Here is a 13,311-nt window from a genome sequence, read left to right as displayed (position 1 = left end):
ACCGAGATCGACGCGCACTCGCTCCAGCGTCTGACCTTGCGCCTTATGGATGGAGAGCGCCCATGCAAGGATGAGTGGGATTTGGGAACGCGAGGCTTGTACCTCGCCGTTTGGCAGCTCGATCTTCCAGTCTTCGCGCTTGCATAGCAGATCGCGCGTGGTGCCGTCTGCAATGGCGAATCGGACGACAGGATATACCTGGTTGCTGTTTACACCGAGCGAGCTCTTCATCATCTCAGTCTTGATGGCGGCCTCGGAGGGTCCACCTTCGAGGAAGGCCTCCTCGTCCTCCTTATAGACGTTGAACATCTGCTCGGTCATGAATCCCGTAATCTTGCCCAGCGAACCGTTCACTAGTGTGTCGTCCATGTTCTTGACCAACATGACCTGAGCGCCTTTCTTGAGGTGTATTTGCGCTGGTACCATGCAGCTCTGTAGTAGTCTGTCGCGCTGCTCCTTGTTCGTGATCGTACCTCCGTCGCGAGCTTCAAACAAGAAGACATTGCCGTGAAGTTGTTGCATACGCGTAGTGTTTGCCCGGTCGACCTCCTGGCGCGTGGGAAAAAGTTCTGTGGCTTCGACGCTCTCATCTCCCTTTGGTAGTGGTCGTTCCAATTGCTTAAATTTCTGGATTGAGTCTTGAGTCAGGCGGCCCTCTCGCATCTCGTTGAGCATGTTCGCAAAGACTGGGTCTTTTTGACGGAAGACGTGGTGTAGACCAATGGTGTGCTCGATGCTTGTAGTCCAGGTGCCTGCATCGAAGGCGAATTTGGCTTGCCGTCCAGATTCTGGTACTGGGGGTAATTGGAAGAAGTCGCCGGTGATGACAAGCTGAATACCGCCAAACGGCCTGCCGTTGTTGCGAATCGTCCGCGCAATGGACTCAAGTTTGTCGAATAAATCGCCGTCCACCATCGACACCTCATCCATGATCAGTACTTTGGTACGCATCCACCGCTGCTTGGCTTTCTGGTTCCGTCTGATTTTCTTGACCAAGTCCTCTACAGGCTCTTTGCCAAGGCCGATGCCTGCAAAACTGTGTAGGGTGACACCGCCGATGTTGCATGCTGCTAGACCTGTTGACGCTGTCACTGCCACGCGATCTGGCTCGCGGGCGTATTTCCGTCGTAGCGCAGCGATAATCTCACGGAGTAAGACTGATTTACCAGTACCTGTCGTTGTCAGCATGGGCGTTTACAAACAATCCACTACACATACCAGCAGATCCAGTGAAGAAGACACTCTTCTTGTACTCCGTCACCAGGTTCAGCACATTCTGTTGTTCTTCACTGAGGAAGATCTTGTGGATGGTGTTCTTCTTCTTTTTCTTAATGGCCTCCTTCATGTCCTCATCTGTGCCAAGGTTCGCCTTCGCTTGAGCTTTGTTGGTCTCCCTAAAAGTCTTCTGCTGCTGCTTCAGCGCGCTCTGGGTCGTGTTCCAAGGGTATTGTGATTTCGACTCCTTCACTGGTGTTGACACTGCCTTGTCGGCCTCCTTGACCACTCTTTTCCTAGGTGGCGCAATCTCCTCTTCCTCCTCCTCTTCCTGTATCGATTGCTGCTTCTGGGCCTGTGTCCACGGTAGAGTACGACGCTTTGTCTTCGGCGGCTCGGGCTTCTGCGGTGTCTTGTAGTGCGATAGGGGCGAAGAAGACCACGGTATTGGCTGGCTACTAGGCTGCTCTGGCTTGAGATCCGCAGTGTGCGCTCTCGAGTTGTACCCCGAATCGGCTGAGCCTCCCGAACCAACGCGAGGTAACGTAGGATATGTGACAGTGCCCTTTGTCGCTGGGTCTTCAACATCGAGATCTATGTCGCTATCGAAGTCGTCCTCATCAAACAAAGCCTGGGCTAGGACGCCGGGGTTGTTGCGCGAAGATGTGTGGAATGCAGCCGGCAGATCGTTCTCCTTCTCGTCAATCTCAGCAATGTTGAGTGAGGGGTAGTCAAAGTTATCCTCTTGCGAGTTCAGCGACTTGACCAGCCCATTCGACGTCCGCTTGGTCCCTTGTGTAGTTGCTCCAATGGCCGCTTTCATCTCGTTTCCTACAGGACGCGTCGACGATGTCTTTGGCCCGGTGCGATTGAAGGCGTTCCCGAGCGAAGCCTGCTTGTAGGCGTTGTCCGGGGGTGATGTAGACGCGATGGCATTGTGGTTCTGCACCGCTGACTTGAACATGGTGGTCGTCGTGTGCAGGCGAGTGGAGAGGTAGCAAAAGTAGTGGCGGGGTGTGGTTGTGGGCGAAGCGGTCGGCGGCTGCAGGTGTGATGTCGAGAAACGCGTACGCGGAAGGTGCGTGAGGGACCGTGTTGGAGGCGAATACGTCCGAGCGGGATGTGGGATGCAAAAGAGCGGCGACCGTTTCGGATTGTACGGTTTAAGCGACGCACCTCTCTCCCCGAGGGTGGCAAGCATACAGCAAACAAAGAGAGCGCCGACAAAAGAAAGGATTACCGAGATGATGTCGAGTGTGTGCATGCCATCCGGCGCGGTGGGGTGTGAATGTTAGCATCAATTAGCGGACGGGCCCACAAAACGCGACACGACATCTCAATGCGGATGCGCTAGAACAGTACGTCACGTGCCGTCATCACAACGGTGTTTCTGCGGTGTATCTGAAAGCTTGATGGAACCTGCAGGATCCCAGGCACCTTGACGCAGGTACAGAATTTGACTGCCTCTAGGCGGCTCTATGACGTACTGGTGCAGACCTCACTTTGGCGAGAATATGTCTTGTATGCTTGTGGCTTCAGTGCCTCGTACCATTCTATTACGTCTCCATCACCATCAGTACTACCATCTAGTCCACAGTATAGTATACTATCCAAAGTCATACCGCGACGACCAGCGCGCGCCACAAGAAATCCACTTCTGGTATCATAAGAACTCGCTTTGGTATCAAGAAGAGAATTCGCTGGTATCAAGGAGAAGATTCAACGTCATAATAGATAGTGAAGGGGTAATCAGAGCCGAGGCCTGAAGCAACAGAAAACTAACACGAGATAGGAGATTCATTTTGAACCAAACGACCGTGAACCAGATCCCACAAGAAATGTACCAGCCATGCCATAGGACAACAACGCTTGCACCATTTTGGACAACGGAATTAATAACGACTCCCTAAGAACATAAAACCGAGTAGCTGATGAAATATGACCAGAAATCGGAGCTATCCAAAACAGCGCCCCCGTAAGCAAACAGGCGTGTTGGGACAATAGAGGGCACAGCGCTGAAGAGACAAATCTAACAAACGAGGTGCTTAGCCCTGGTATCCTCCAAAGCCATTCTGGTTGAAGGCTGCCTGAGGAGACTGTCCCCATTGAGGTTGTTGGGGAGCGCCACGGCCGTAGCCGCCAGCGCTGCCTGGCTGCTGCATCTGTTGCTGGTAAGGCATGCCAGGGTTGCCAAAGGCTTGCTGCTGCTGCGCGAAGGGTTGTCCGCCGGGGCTGGGTCCTGCCCGCGCATTAGATTGCTTGTTTCGATACTGCAGCTTCCTCCGGTGCCGCTCACCTGAGGGTGACATGGGACCACCTTGTGGCCCACCACCATACTGAGGAAAGTACGCGCTTGGCGTCTGAGGATAAGCTGAGTTGGGCCCGCCCGCAGGCGAGTAACCCTCAAACTGGCCAGTCGGAGGACGGTCTTTGCCCCACTAGATTAAAAATGTGAGCTAAGAAATAACAAAAGAGAACGACTCAACCTACGCTGCACTTCAGAGGACGGCCGTTGACGTTGTAGCCGTTGAGCTGGCAAATGGCCATTGCCGCATTCTCATGAGTGTCCATCTTAATGAAGGCAAATCCGCGGTCAGACTGGAAGCGGGTTTCGGTGACATAACCAAAGTTCTGGAAAAGCGGCACAAGGTCAGATTGAGAAGTGTAAGGAGTGAGGTTGCCGACGTAGCACGTTGTCTGCCACTGGGGAGTCTGAGCAACGACCATGTCGTAGCTTTGCACGCCATGGGTGGGGAAATGGTGGTGTCCGAAGGGAGTAGTCGGCGTCATACCCATGGAAGCCATGGCTTGCTGCTGGGAAATGGAAGGCTGTCCTTTCTGGTTGGCCCAGTTGCAGCGGATAGCGCGAGAGCCAAGCCACTCTCCGTCCATAGAGCTGAGAGCGCGATCAGCATCGGCGCGATCCCTAAACGCGACGAATCCGTAACCACGCGACCTGCCCGTCTTCATGTCCCACATAACGCGAGCCTCGGAAACGGGGCCAAAGGTGGAGAAAGCTTGGAGGAGAACCTCGTCATTGACTTCGTTGGAAAGGTCACCGACGAAGATGTGGAAATGGTTAGATGTGTCTTCCTTGGCTGTGTTGTTAGATTGGTAGGCCCAGTTAACACGGATTTCCTGTATCTGTCAGAACCGCCAGCACGTAGTTGTCGAGCGCGCTTACGTTGTTGTGGATGCGGCGGCCGTTGAGGGTGGCCATACCACGCTCGGCGGCGCCAGGGTCATCATACTCGACGAAACCGTAGTTGAAGCCCTTGGAGTTGAACTGTTAGCGGTCAGCGGCACATGAATGTTGCAACACTTGCAAGATAAGCCCGGCCAGCTGTCAAGAGTTATGCAGCAGGTGCGGAGTGTTATCTTACAGAAGGAGAACTTGCAGTCTTGTCTGGAATAATCTTGACGCTCTGGACATGGCCAGTCGTCTCGAAGATCTGACGCAACACGTCCTCGGTGACCCGCGGGTCCAGTCCTCCAACATATAGCGCCCGCTTGTTGGGCTCGGGGGCGGCGCGACGGGGGACGTAGCCAGGCTGGCCGCTGGTCGGGCTCATGGGGTTGCCCGACATGGGCGAGCTGATGGCGGTCGGGATGGGGTTGTTGTTCTGGGGGATAATGACGGGTGCAAGCGGCGGCGGCGGCATGTGCTGCTGCGGCTGGCCCTGGTTCTCGTAGCCGGGAGCGCCAGCGGAAGGGGGAGGAGGCAGCTGTGCCCCGGGGTTCTGCTGGTCGGCCATGGCTGCTGTCGCGGGGATGCGCACAAGAAACGAGTCGCAAGAGGCGCAATTGGCGGCGGCGGGTATCGAAGACGTCGGCGGTGATGCGACGGTCAGGGCGACGAGACCACGGGGAGGTCGAGGCTGGCGGGCGGGGTGGTGGCAGCTGGGTAGGCGGCAAGGAAAGTCAGTATGGAAAGCGCGACTAGGGCTACCAATAGAGAGCGGACAGCACTAGGAAAGGCAAGGGAAAACAAGAGGAAGAGAGATAGGAGAGACGAGCGCTGCGCCGAGCTGTGACGGCAAAGCTATAATCTCCACTGTGGGGTGAAGAAGGAGAGGTGTGAGAGGTGAGCGGGCGAGTTCGAAGAATTAGCGCCGCAGGCCACAAGGCACCCGAAGGAGCGGGAGCTATGAACGTAGTACCGTACTGCCGCTAGCCCAGCCTGCTAGCGGACCCTCTCTCAGTCCCGCGCCGAACTCATCACTGACACACGGCCGTACCTTTGCCTAGCACCTGCATGCCATCATGGCCACCGCCGTAAACTCTACTCAGCACCTGGACATGCTCCAGAGCATGCTCAATGCTGTGGTATGTCCGGTCACGTGTCTGCTTCTGCGATCGCGCTAACATCCACAGTTCCTCCATTCTGGGCGCTTTCTCAAAGAGGAGCAGGCGGGCGGCGGCACCGGGCGCATGAGGCAGCAGCTGCAAAAGGTCGTGCCGTCTGCTACTGAGCGCTTTCACGATGCGCTCGACGAGCTCGAGAACGAGGTCCGCCTGGCGCAGACCGTTCTGCGCCGCGACATGGCGCTGCTGAAGCAGGACCGAAAGAAGAAGGAGGCCGCAGCGAAGCAGCACGAGGTCGAGAAGGCGCGACTGGCAGCGGAGGCGAAGAATGTCCCGGTTCCAGTTGAGGAAGAGCCTGTGAAGGTGGAAAAGGTTGCGACACCAGCAGCGCCCGAGCCACCCGTGTCGCAACCAGAACAGGCGCCCGAGGCAGCGAGCGCAAAGGAGCCCGAGGCAGAAGAACCCCCGAAGAAAGAAGACGACGCGAAAGACGCGAAAGCACCACCGCCGCCGCCCATCGAGACCGACGTTGAGCCTCCGAAAGACCCCCTCTTCGACGGCACGCCCACCACCGGCAACGCGCAAGAGTCCGAGTTCGACTTCGATGCCATGTTCGGCGACGCGATGGACACATCGGGCGACAATCCGCACCATGACATGATGGATACCTCCGGCGACATGGACTTTAACCTCGATGACGGCAACGACGGACCCTCGCTACTACGCGGTCTCGAGGACTTCGCCAAGGACAGCGATGACGACGCGAACCAAGCCTCGGCCATGGACATTGACTTCACCATGTCAGATCTGCCAGGCTTGGACATGAATACCGATGCGACCGCAAATACGAGCGACAATGCGACGGCCGCAAAGCCAGCGGAACCCGAGCCTGAGCCTGCAAAGGCCGAGGAACCCAAACCCGCCGAACAGCCGCCGGTCGAGGAGAAGAAGGAAGAGCCGATCACTACTACCAACGACGAGATGATGGACACCATGACCACCGACAACCTCGAGGACCTCTTCAACATGGACGAGTACGAGAACCCCGAACAGTCGCAATTCGACGACGCCTTTTTCAATTTCGAGTAATAATCGGTCTTGCATATATGGCGTTGGTTTACAGAATTGCAGCACTGGACAGCGCTTTTGTTACAATATGGGGATTTGGGTTGGGCTACGGCATTGACACTACGGCGTACTGGAAGCATTTTGATACCCCAGCATATACCAGGAGGTAATTGTGAGACGTTTGAATAGAAATTTATATATTACAGCCATTACTACGACACGCCTCCCATCTGATCTCTAGCTTATCGTGGATACCTCTGGCGTTTCTCTATTCGCGGTTGATATTTGAGCAGGTCGTCTTGCTTTGGAATAGGCTTCCGAGTTCGGTAATCGAGAGAGGCGTCACCCTTCTTGTGTTCTCCGTCCCAAACTGCCCACTTACGGAGATTTCCGCATTGCTCGAAGACGGACCAATATGACACGTTATTCTCCAGGAACTCCTTCATTCCATGGCCGCGTGGGTCGTCTTGTGGTCTAATATTTCCCTCATCAGGTTCCACCTGTGGCGTGATGCCACCCAAGATAACCTTGGAAGTATACGTGGTGGCTTACGGCCTAGAACTCTTTTTCGACCCTAAGGTAGTCGCAGCCGCAACTTCGACCAAGAGTCTCGATAGTAGTGTTCTCGATGTTCATCGTGGGTTCTTCGGTTGCCTGACCGAGTGACGCACCATCTTCAGCAAACCTTTCAGCTCCAATACTTTCGGTCAATAGTACAATTTGTTGCACTCAGTAAGGACCTCCACTTTCTCCTGAAACTCTGGCTCAGCCATCGTTTTACGACCGTCTGCTTCAGTATATGACCCTGTCTCTCGCATATCCTCCCTTGGAGCACGTCCTCTTAAGATCTCGGATGTTTCTCAAAGTGTCTTTGACCCTTTGAAGTACCCTCACTAGGTTGTTCCAAGGTTCTCCACTCGAGATCTGGTTTGCTGAACTGCTTCTGCAAACCCAAAGCGTGCCTCAGGGTCTTCCAGATCAAGGTGGTCCCAAAGATGGTACTTGTGGAAGATCCGGAAGGGTCTCGTACTGCTTTTTCCAGTGGTATAGATTGTCGCCTTCCTCTTTGGTGGGTTGGATACATATATTCGCTTTTATTGCTTCATTCGCCGCGTCAAAGTGTAGACTAACGTCTTTATAGTTGGATAGGCAGTCTTGAGCAAGTGTTATGATCTCTACGCTTCCGGTTTCTTTCCTTTCTTCGATCGCTTGACTGGGCTTTGAAGTGTGAATCTTGGGGCTCCGGACATTTTGATGCCATGTTGGATACCCGGTCCAGATCTGGCTACGTGACGGTCATAGTCTTTGAGGCCCTACATATAAGATGCAATATGGTGGGCGGGGAACTTAGTTCTCGCTGCCGATTTAGCTTATTGAGAGATTTGTTAAAGGAAAAGTGCTCAACGTTTGTTGCTTTGGATCTTTTATAGTCAGGTACAGTCACTGTTTGATACGACTCATACAACGAGTGACTAATGAGTTGCGTGTTATAGCACTATATCCAGCTAGTCATGATCGGGCATCAAATAGTCGCCTGCAACTCTGGTGTCATATTGCATTCCATGAGCTACGACTGGGAGTAGAGCTCAATGAGCCAATGAGAAGCAGTCTCTTCTAACATCGAAAGCCTTGGACGCGTTGCAATATGCAGCTAGAGTTGCACCCAATAGCTCCGGTCTCGTGCAATGCACATGTACTCACTTTGGCGTACCTTTCAAGATTCCGCTGTGACGAACTACTCACCCTCGATATCGAACACCCAATCCCTTACGCAATCTTCGACTCCTTACCTCGCGTCTCCCAAGCACTGACACCTTTCCACCAGTTCTGCTCCGCATCTCACCCACCCGAAGGTAGCCGAGATGTCTACACTACCAACGGCATAGCAAGATATCATTTGGATCCACGATCGTATCCGTAAATATCAATCACTATCTACTCCAACTCCAGCACAACCTTCCCCACACTCTTGCCCCCCCTCAATACACCCATGTGCCTCTCTCACTCCTTGCTCCCTAAACCCCAAATTCCGCCTACAATGACACCTCACGACCTCAAGGAGGATGCGTAGCTCGCCTCATGCCACGAGGCGCATGCACCACGAGAACCACGAAGCCACTGGCCTACGTAAGACCAGAATACCTTGTAGCACGCGAAACAGTATAACTTGCCTGCTCGCACTCTCCAAATCTTCTTTCTTTATCTCCATCCCTCACTCACAACCTTGGAACTGCTATATCATTCACCATGAAGAGCACTATCATAAGCTTTCTTCTAGTGGGACTACACGCCCGCATTGGTAGTGGTATGCCTCAACACTTCATGGCAGGCGCCGACAAACGTCTCTCGCTCCGCCCACAGCAACAGCTCAGCGTTACGATTAATGTCGCGTACTCCCCATTCCATGATTCATCGGCGGGACATTGTGTCACAGAAGACTTTGGCTGTGAACAAGGCTATTGCTGGAGGAAAGTCAGTTTTATCTTCCCATCTCTAAGGGAGAAATTATATCGTCGCGATGCTGATACATGTGTTAGTGTACGTGTGCTGGAGATTGGTGCTGGGGAAGAGATTCTAATGGCAACTCTGCCTTATGTAAAACTGCTGCTGATTGCCCCATGGTTGCAGTTGCGTGCCCGTTGAATGGGTGCCCTGACGGCTGCGCTGATAAGTGATGAGCTGCGCAGCTTATACAATCTTGATCTATGACTGAGCCTCTTGCCTGCTGTTTGGCTGGTTCTTCTTTTTGGCTCACAAGATGGCAAGTGGCTCATCAACCAGTTTTAATTAAGAAGTTCTATGATCAATGCAATGTGTCTTGTTATTTCGTATCCACCATATCGATCTTATCCCTAAATGCACATTGTAGAGTGTTCGAAATAGGTTCACACTAACTCCAGCAACGGAAACTAATGATTTACCACAACCCAGTCAGGAAGCCACTGCAGTCACCTGAAGCTATTTGTGTCGCTCTTGCTCGGCGATCAACAGTCGGTGTTGTTCGGGTGACACAGGTCGTCCCTTTACAAGGGCGGTAAGCTCATGCATGTACGACACAGCCACGGTTGAACAGATCGGACATCACCCGGGCAATCCATTGATATTTCCGCTTTGCCACGCACAACGGCAGCCATGAGATCGTGGACTCGAGTACGGCAGCGAATATGTCTGTTGGTCTCATTGCATTGGGCGTTTCCAACGTTCACTTTTACGTAAGTAAAAGGAAGCCGGCCCAGATGTTCCAGTGAGTATGTAGTCAATCGTTCTACTGTGATTCCAATTCGAAGACTCAAGCCTTGGTATACTGTGGTGTTTCGAGACAACGCAGTATCGATATGGTACTGCTTTCCAAGATACCACCACCACGACAACGTTTTTTCCGGAAACCTTCTCAGCAGTGGTATATGAACACTCTGCAGGCCAGTACAGTACTCATCACAAAGACTTTGATCAGTACAATTAGTCATCCCAAGCCACCCATCACCAACATGAAGATCATCCTTGCACTCGTTGCCACAGCCATGTATGCCCAACTCGCAGCATGTGCACCCCGAGCCATTATCGAAGACCGATCCATGATCGAAGAGAAAGCCCCAGGCAGAATCTCTAATAGCCATCGCCCCCGAGACATCAGCATCACGATCACGCAAGATCTCTTCGAAGACTCCAGCGTCAAGACCTGTGCAGACACGGACTATGGATGTAGCCAGCATTCTTGCTGGTTCAAGGTACATCTGAACCTCGTGCATCTTACTGTTGTTAGTGCGATGCTAACAACCCTCGTAGTGCACTCCAGGAGGAGACTGGTGCTGGGCTACATATGACCCCAGCGGCTACAATTATATTGAATGTAATACCGACCAATACTGTAAAGGATTCAAATACTGCTACAAGGACCAATGTTATGGGTGTACTAAGTAGTTGGCGAATTGAGAGGATCATTGGCATTCAACATGCCCGTGAGATGACGAGGTCCAGAGGAGTAAAACTGAAGATGAAGATGGTATTGGATTGAGCTAGAGAAATCAAAATGTTTTCAGTGATACAATGAGGTAGTTGTACCCCTAGAATGCGTGTTCGTGTACGACTGAAGCTATACTGTGAACTGACCCAACCTGGTTAGCGTAGCCAACGAAGCAGGCGCGATGCTCAGCTTTAACTCCGAAGTGGCAAGCACATCTGACATGACAGCAGGAAAACCACAACAACATGTCTTTACCAACAATGACCACTGCAGACCAAGCTTGCGGACCGGTATATACCAAGCACTTCATTCCTCTCGAGTCAAATCCAGACGTCTTCACCGAGCTTGCGCATAAGCTCGGTTTATCCACCTCATTAGTCTTTGAGGATGTGCTTTCTTTGGACGACCCAGAACTGCTTGGCTTTCTTCCGCGTCCCGCCTTTGCGTTGATACTGGTGTTTCCGACGACGGACGACTATGAAAAGCGAGTTCAAGACGAGGACGCTAAGCTTGAGGAGTTTCGAACCTCTGGAGGTGCTGGTGACGTGATCTTCTTCAAGCAGACCATCAATAATGCATGCGGTCTTTATGCGATACTGCATGCTGTCTGTAATGGCGAGGCGCGACGGAGGATCGGTGTGATAGCCATGTCCCTAATTAACAACCGTACTGATGCCGGTCAGACAGCGACTCGATCATCGCCCAATTACTTGATGCTAGTCTGACGCCTGATTCAGAGGAGCTGGCGAAGGCATTGGAAAAGAACGACGGGCTCGAACGGACATATGCTGGAGTAGCAAGCATGGGAGATACTGAAGCGCCCCTCAACGCGGAAGACGAGGTGGACTATCATTACATCGCCTTTGTCAAATCAGCCCAAGACAGCCATCTATACCAACTTGACGGCGACCGTAAGCGGCCGATAGACCTCGGGACGCTCACAGCAGGTGAAGACGTTCTCTCCGAGAAATGCCTTGGCGTCATTCGCGGTATGATGGCAAGCGAAGACGAGAACCCCAACTTCAGCCTGATGGCTCTGGTAGAGCAAGCAGATATGTAGGTAGCCAAGGAGTCACACTCTTCGTAGGATTTCTCCGAAGAGCGAGGAAGTGTGAACTATGAAGGACCTTTTTATTTGTTCTTGCAACGGACTTCGTCAGACGAAGAATGCACGTACTGAAGTACAGCCGCATACACCACAGCTGAGCAAGACGCAAAGCTGTGGGATGCTCCCCCGAAAGGGACTCGTAAAAGTGTCGGAGACTCAAGTGGCTGGTGTGCGGGTTGCGTCCTATAATGGAGGGAGGTATTTAGAATGACACTCCGACATGGTTTCGTCCTCACATTAGAGGCTGACGATGTCTGTCATTGTGATGTTGTAGGTGAAAGTGGGTGAGTGGAAAGAAAAGTTGAGATGTTCGTCGCATGGACCACCGCGCTAGGCTAGCTCTCGAGGAACCGCGAGCCCTGAGCTTCACTTCGACCGACCGCGAGCGCGACCACGCCTTCCCCACTTGCCTCTTACCAATCGCAAACATGACGAAGAAACGCAGAAGATATCCGGATTTGAACCAGAAGCTCGAGGTACGATATGCGCACCCAAACCGCATACAGCGCCCATACTGACGTCTGCAGCGACCATGGTGTTACTACTGCGAGCGCGACTTCGACGACCTGAAGATTCTCATCTCTCACCAAAAGGCCAAACATTTCAAATGCGACCGCTGTGGAAGACGGTTAAATACTGCCGGAGGTACGCACCGCTTGAATCAACTCCGCGCACTGCAGAAGCAATACTAACAGCTTCTTAGGTCTCTCCGTGCATATGAACCAGGTCCACAAGGAGACGCTCACTCACGTTGAAAATGCCAATCCCGGCCGTCAAGGTCTCGAGCTGGAGATCTTCGGTATGGAAGGTGTCCCCGCCGAGATAATAGACCAGCACAACCAGCAAGTCACACAAGCACATTTCGCCGAGGAGCAAGAGCGCGCACGAATTACCGGTAATCCCATGCGTGGAGCGTACGTCAATGGCCAAGCTGCACCGAACAAGAGGCCGAAGATCAACGAGAGTCTGGAGGAGATTGAGAAGAGGGCGGCCCAGTTCAGAGAAGATCGAAAGAACGGCGTTCTACCCGCGCCTGTGGAGCCAGTACAGACTGCTGTATGTATTCGAGATTCTGGACAGAGACAGGATATGGGACTAATACATCTACAGACACCACCAGTTGCGCAAACACCGTACGGCGTACCACCCCCTGGCGCTCCCGTGGCCTTCCCACCCGGCGCGCCCGCATACCCTCCTCAAGGCGTCCCGCAACCTTTCTCGCCCGCCAACGGTGGCATGCCTCCACGGCCTGGCAGTATACCCGGTCAACCTGGCGCGTTACCTCCTCGACCTGGTTTCGGCGCTCCACTACCTGGTGCATACCCGTCTGGTCAGAACGGCGACATATCCAACTCTGTCGACGATTTGATCAACGAAGTGACCAAAGAAGCCGCGCCAAAAGAAGAGAAGAAGAGCAAAAAGGACAAGAACCAGCGCCTCATCTTTTTCGCCGAGACAACGAGTCCCGAGGAGAAGATGGCAGCGCTGCCGAGGTTTGCGGATTTCATGCGGACGTGATGAGACAATGGGCGGGTTGCTGTGTATAACGAGAGAAGGCCAGGTTGCGACTATGCACGTTGGCATTTACGCTAAAGGGCGTAAGGCCAGCGCAAAGGCAAGAGCCGACAGATGCTACACGAGGCAGGGCGGA

At 53.2% G+C, this 13,311-nt stretch overlaps 4 protein-coding genes across 4 annotated transcripts; 3 read left to right on the top strand and 1 right to left on the bottom strand.

The window, feature by feature from the left end:
- Positions 1–3,260: 3,260 nt before the first annotated feature.
- Positions 3,261–4,970, bottom strand: J4E90_005287 (uncharacterized protein; the record flags this gene model as incomplete). Its single annotated transcript, XM_051434841.1, has 5 exons — positions 3,261–3,454; positions 3,512–3,653; positions 3,706–4,353; positions 4,400–4,501; positions 4,599–4,970. The coding sequence occupies 5 exons, from the start codon at positions 4,968–4,970 to the stop codon at positions 3,261–3,263; spliced, it is 1,458 nt and encodes a 485-aa protein (XP_051290865.1).
- A 508-nt stretch (positions 4,971–5,478) lies between these two features.
- On the top strand, positions 5,479–6,609 carry J4E90_005286 (uncharacterized protein; the record flags this gene model as incomplete). Its single annotated transcript, XM_051434840.1, has 2 exons — positions 5,479–5,541; positions 5,590–6,609. The coding sequence occupies 2 exons, from the start codon at positions 5,479–5,481 to the stop codon at positions 6,607–6,609; spliced, it is 1,083 nt and encodes a 360-aa protein (XP_051290864.1).
- A 4,188-nt stretch (positions 6,610–10,797) lies between these two features.
- J4E90_005285 (uncharacterized protein) lies at positions 10,798–11,612 on the top strand (the record flags this gene model as incomplete). The annotated part of the gene is made up of 2 exons (XM_051434839.1): positions 10,798–11,188; positions 11,236–11,612. The coding sequence occupies 2 exons, from the start codon at positions 10,798–10,800 to the stop codon at positions 11,610–11,612; spliced, it is 768 nt and encodes a 255-aa protein (XP_051290863.1).
- A 476-nt stretch (positions 11,613–12,088) lies between these two features.
- J4E90_005284 (uncharacterized protein) lies at positions 12,089–13,178 on the top strand (the record flags this gene model as incomplete). The annotated part of the gene is made up of 4 exons (XM_051434838.1): positions 12,089–12,136; positions 12,188–12,305; positions 12,364–12,716; positions 12,771–13,178. The coding sequence occupies 4 exons, from the start codon at positions 12,089–12,091 to the stop codon at positions 13,176–13,178; spliced, it is 927 nt and encodes a 308-aa protein (XP_051290862.1).
- Positions 13,179–13,311: the final 133 nt, after the last annotated feature.

Source organism: Alternaria incomplexa (genome assembly GCF_024043165.1).
Source record: "Alternaria incomplexa strain BMP 0042 chromosome Unknown scaffold_7, whole genome shotgun sequence".
NCBI classification, from domain to species: Eukaryota; Fungi; Ascomycota; class Dothideomycetes; order Pleosporales; family Pleosporaceae; genus Alternaria; species Alternaria incomplexa.
Note: the sequence above shows the minus strand (reverse complement) of the source record. Positions and strands in the feature narration are given on the sequence as shown.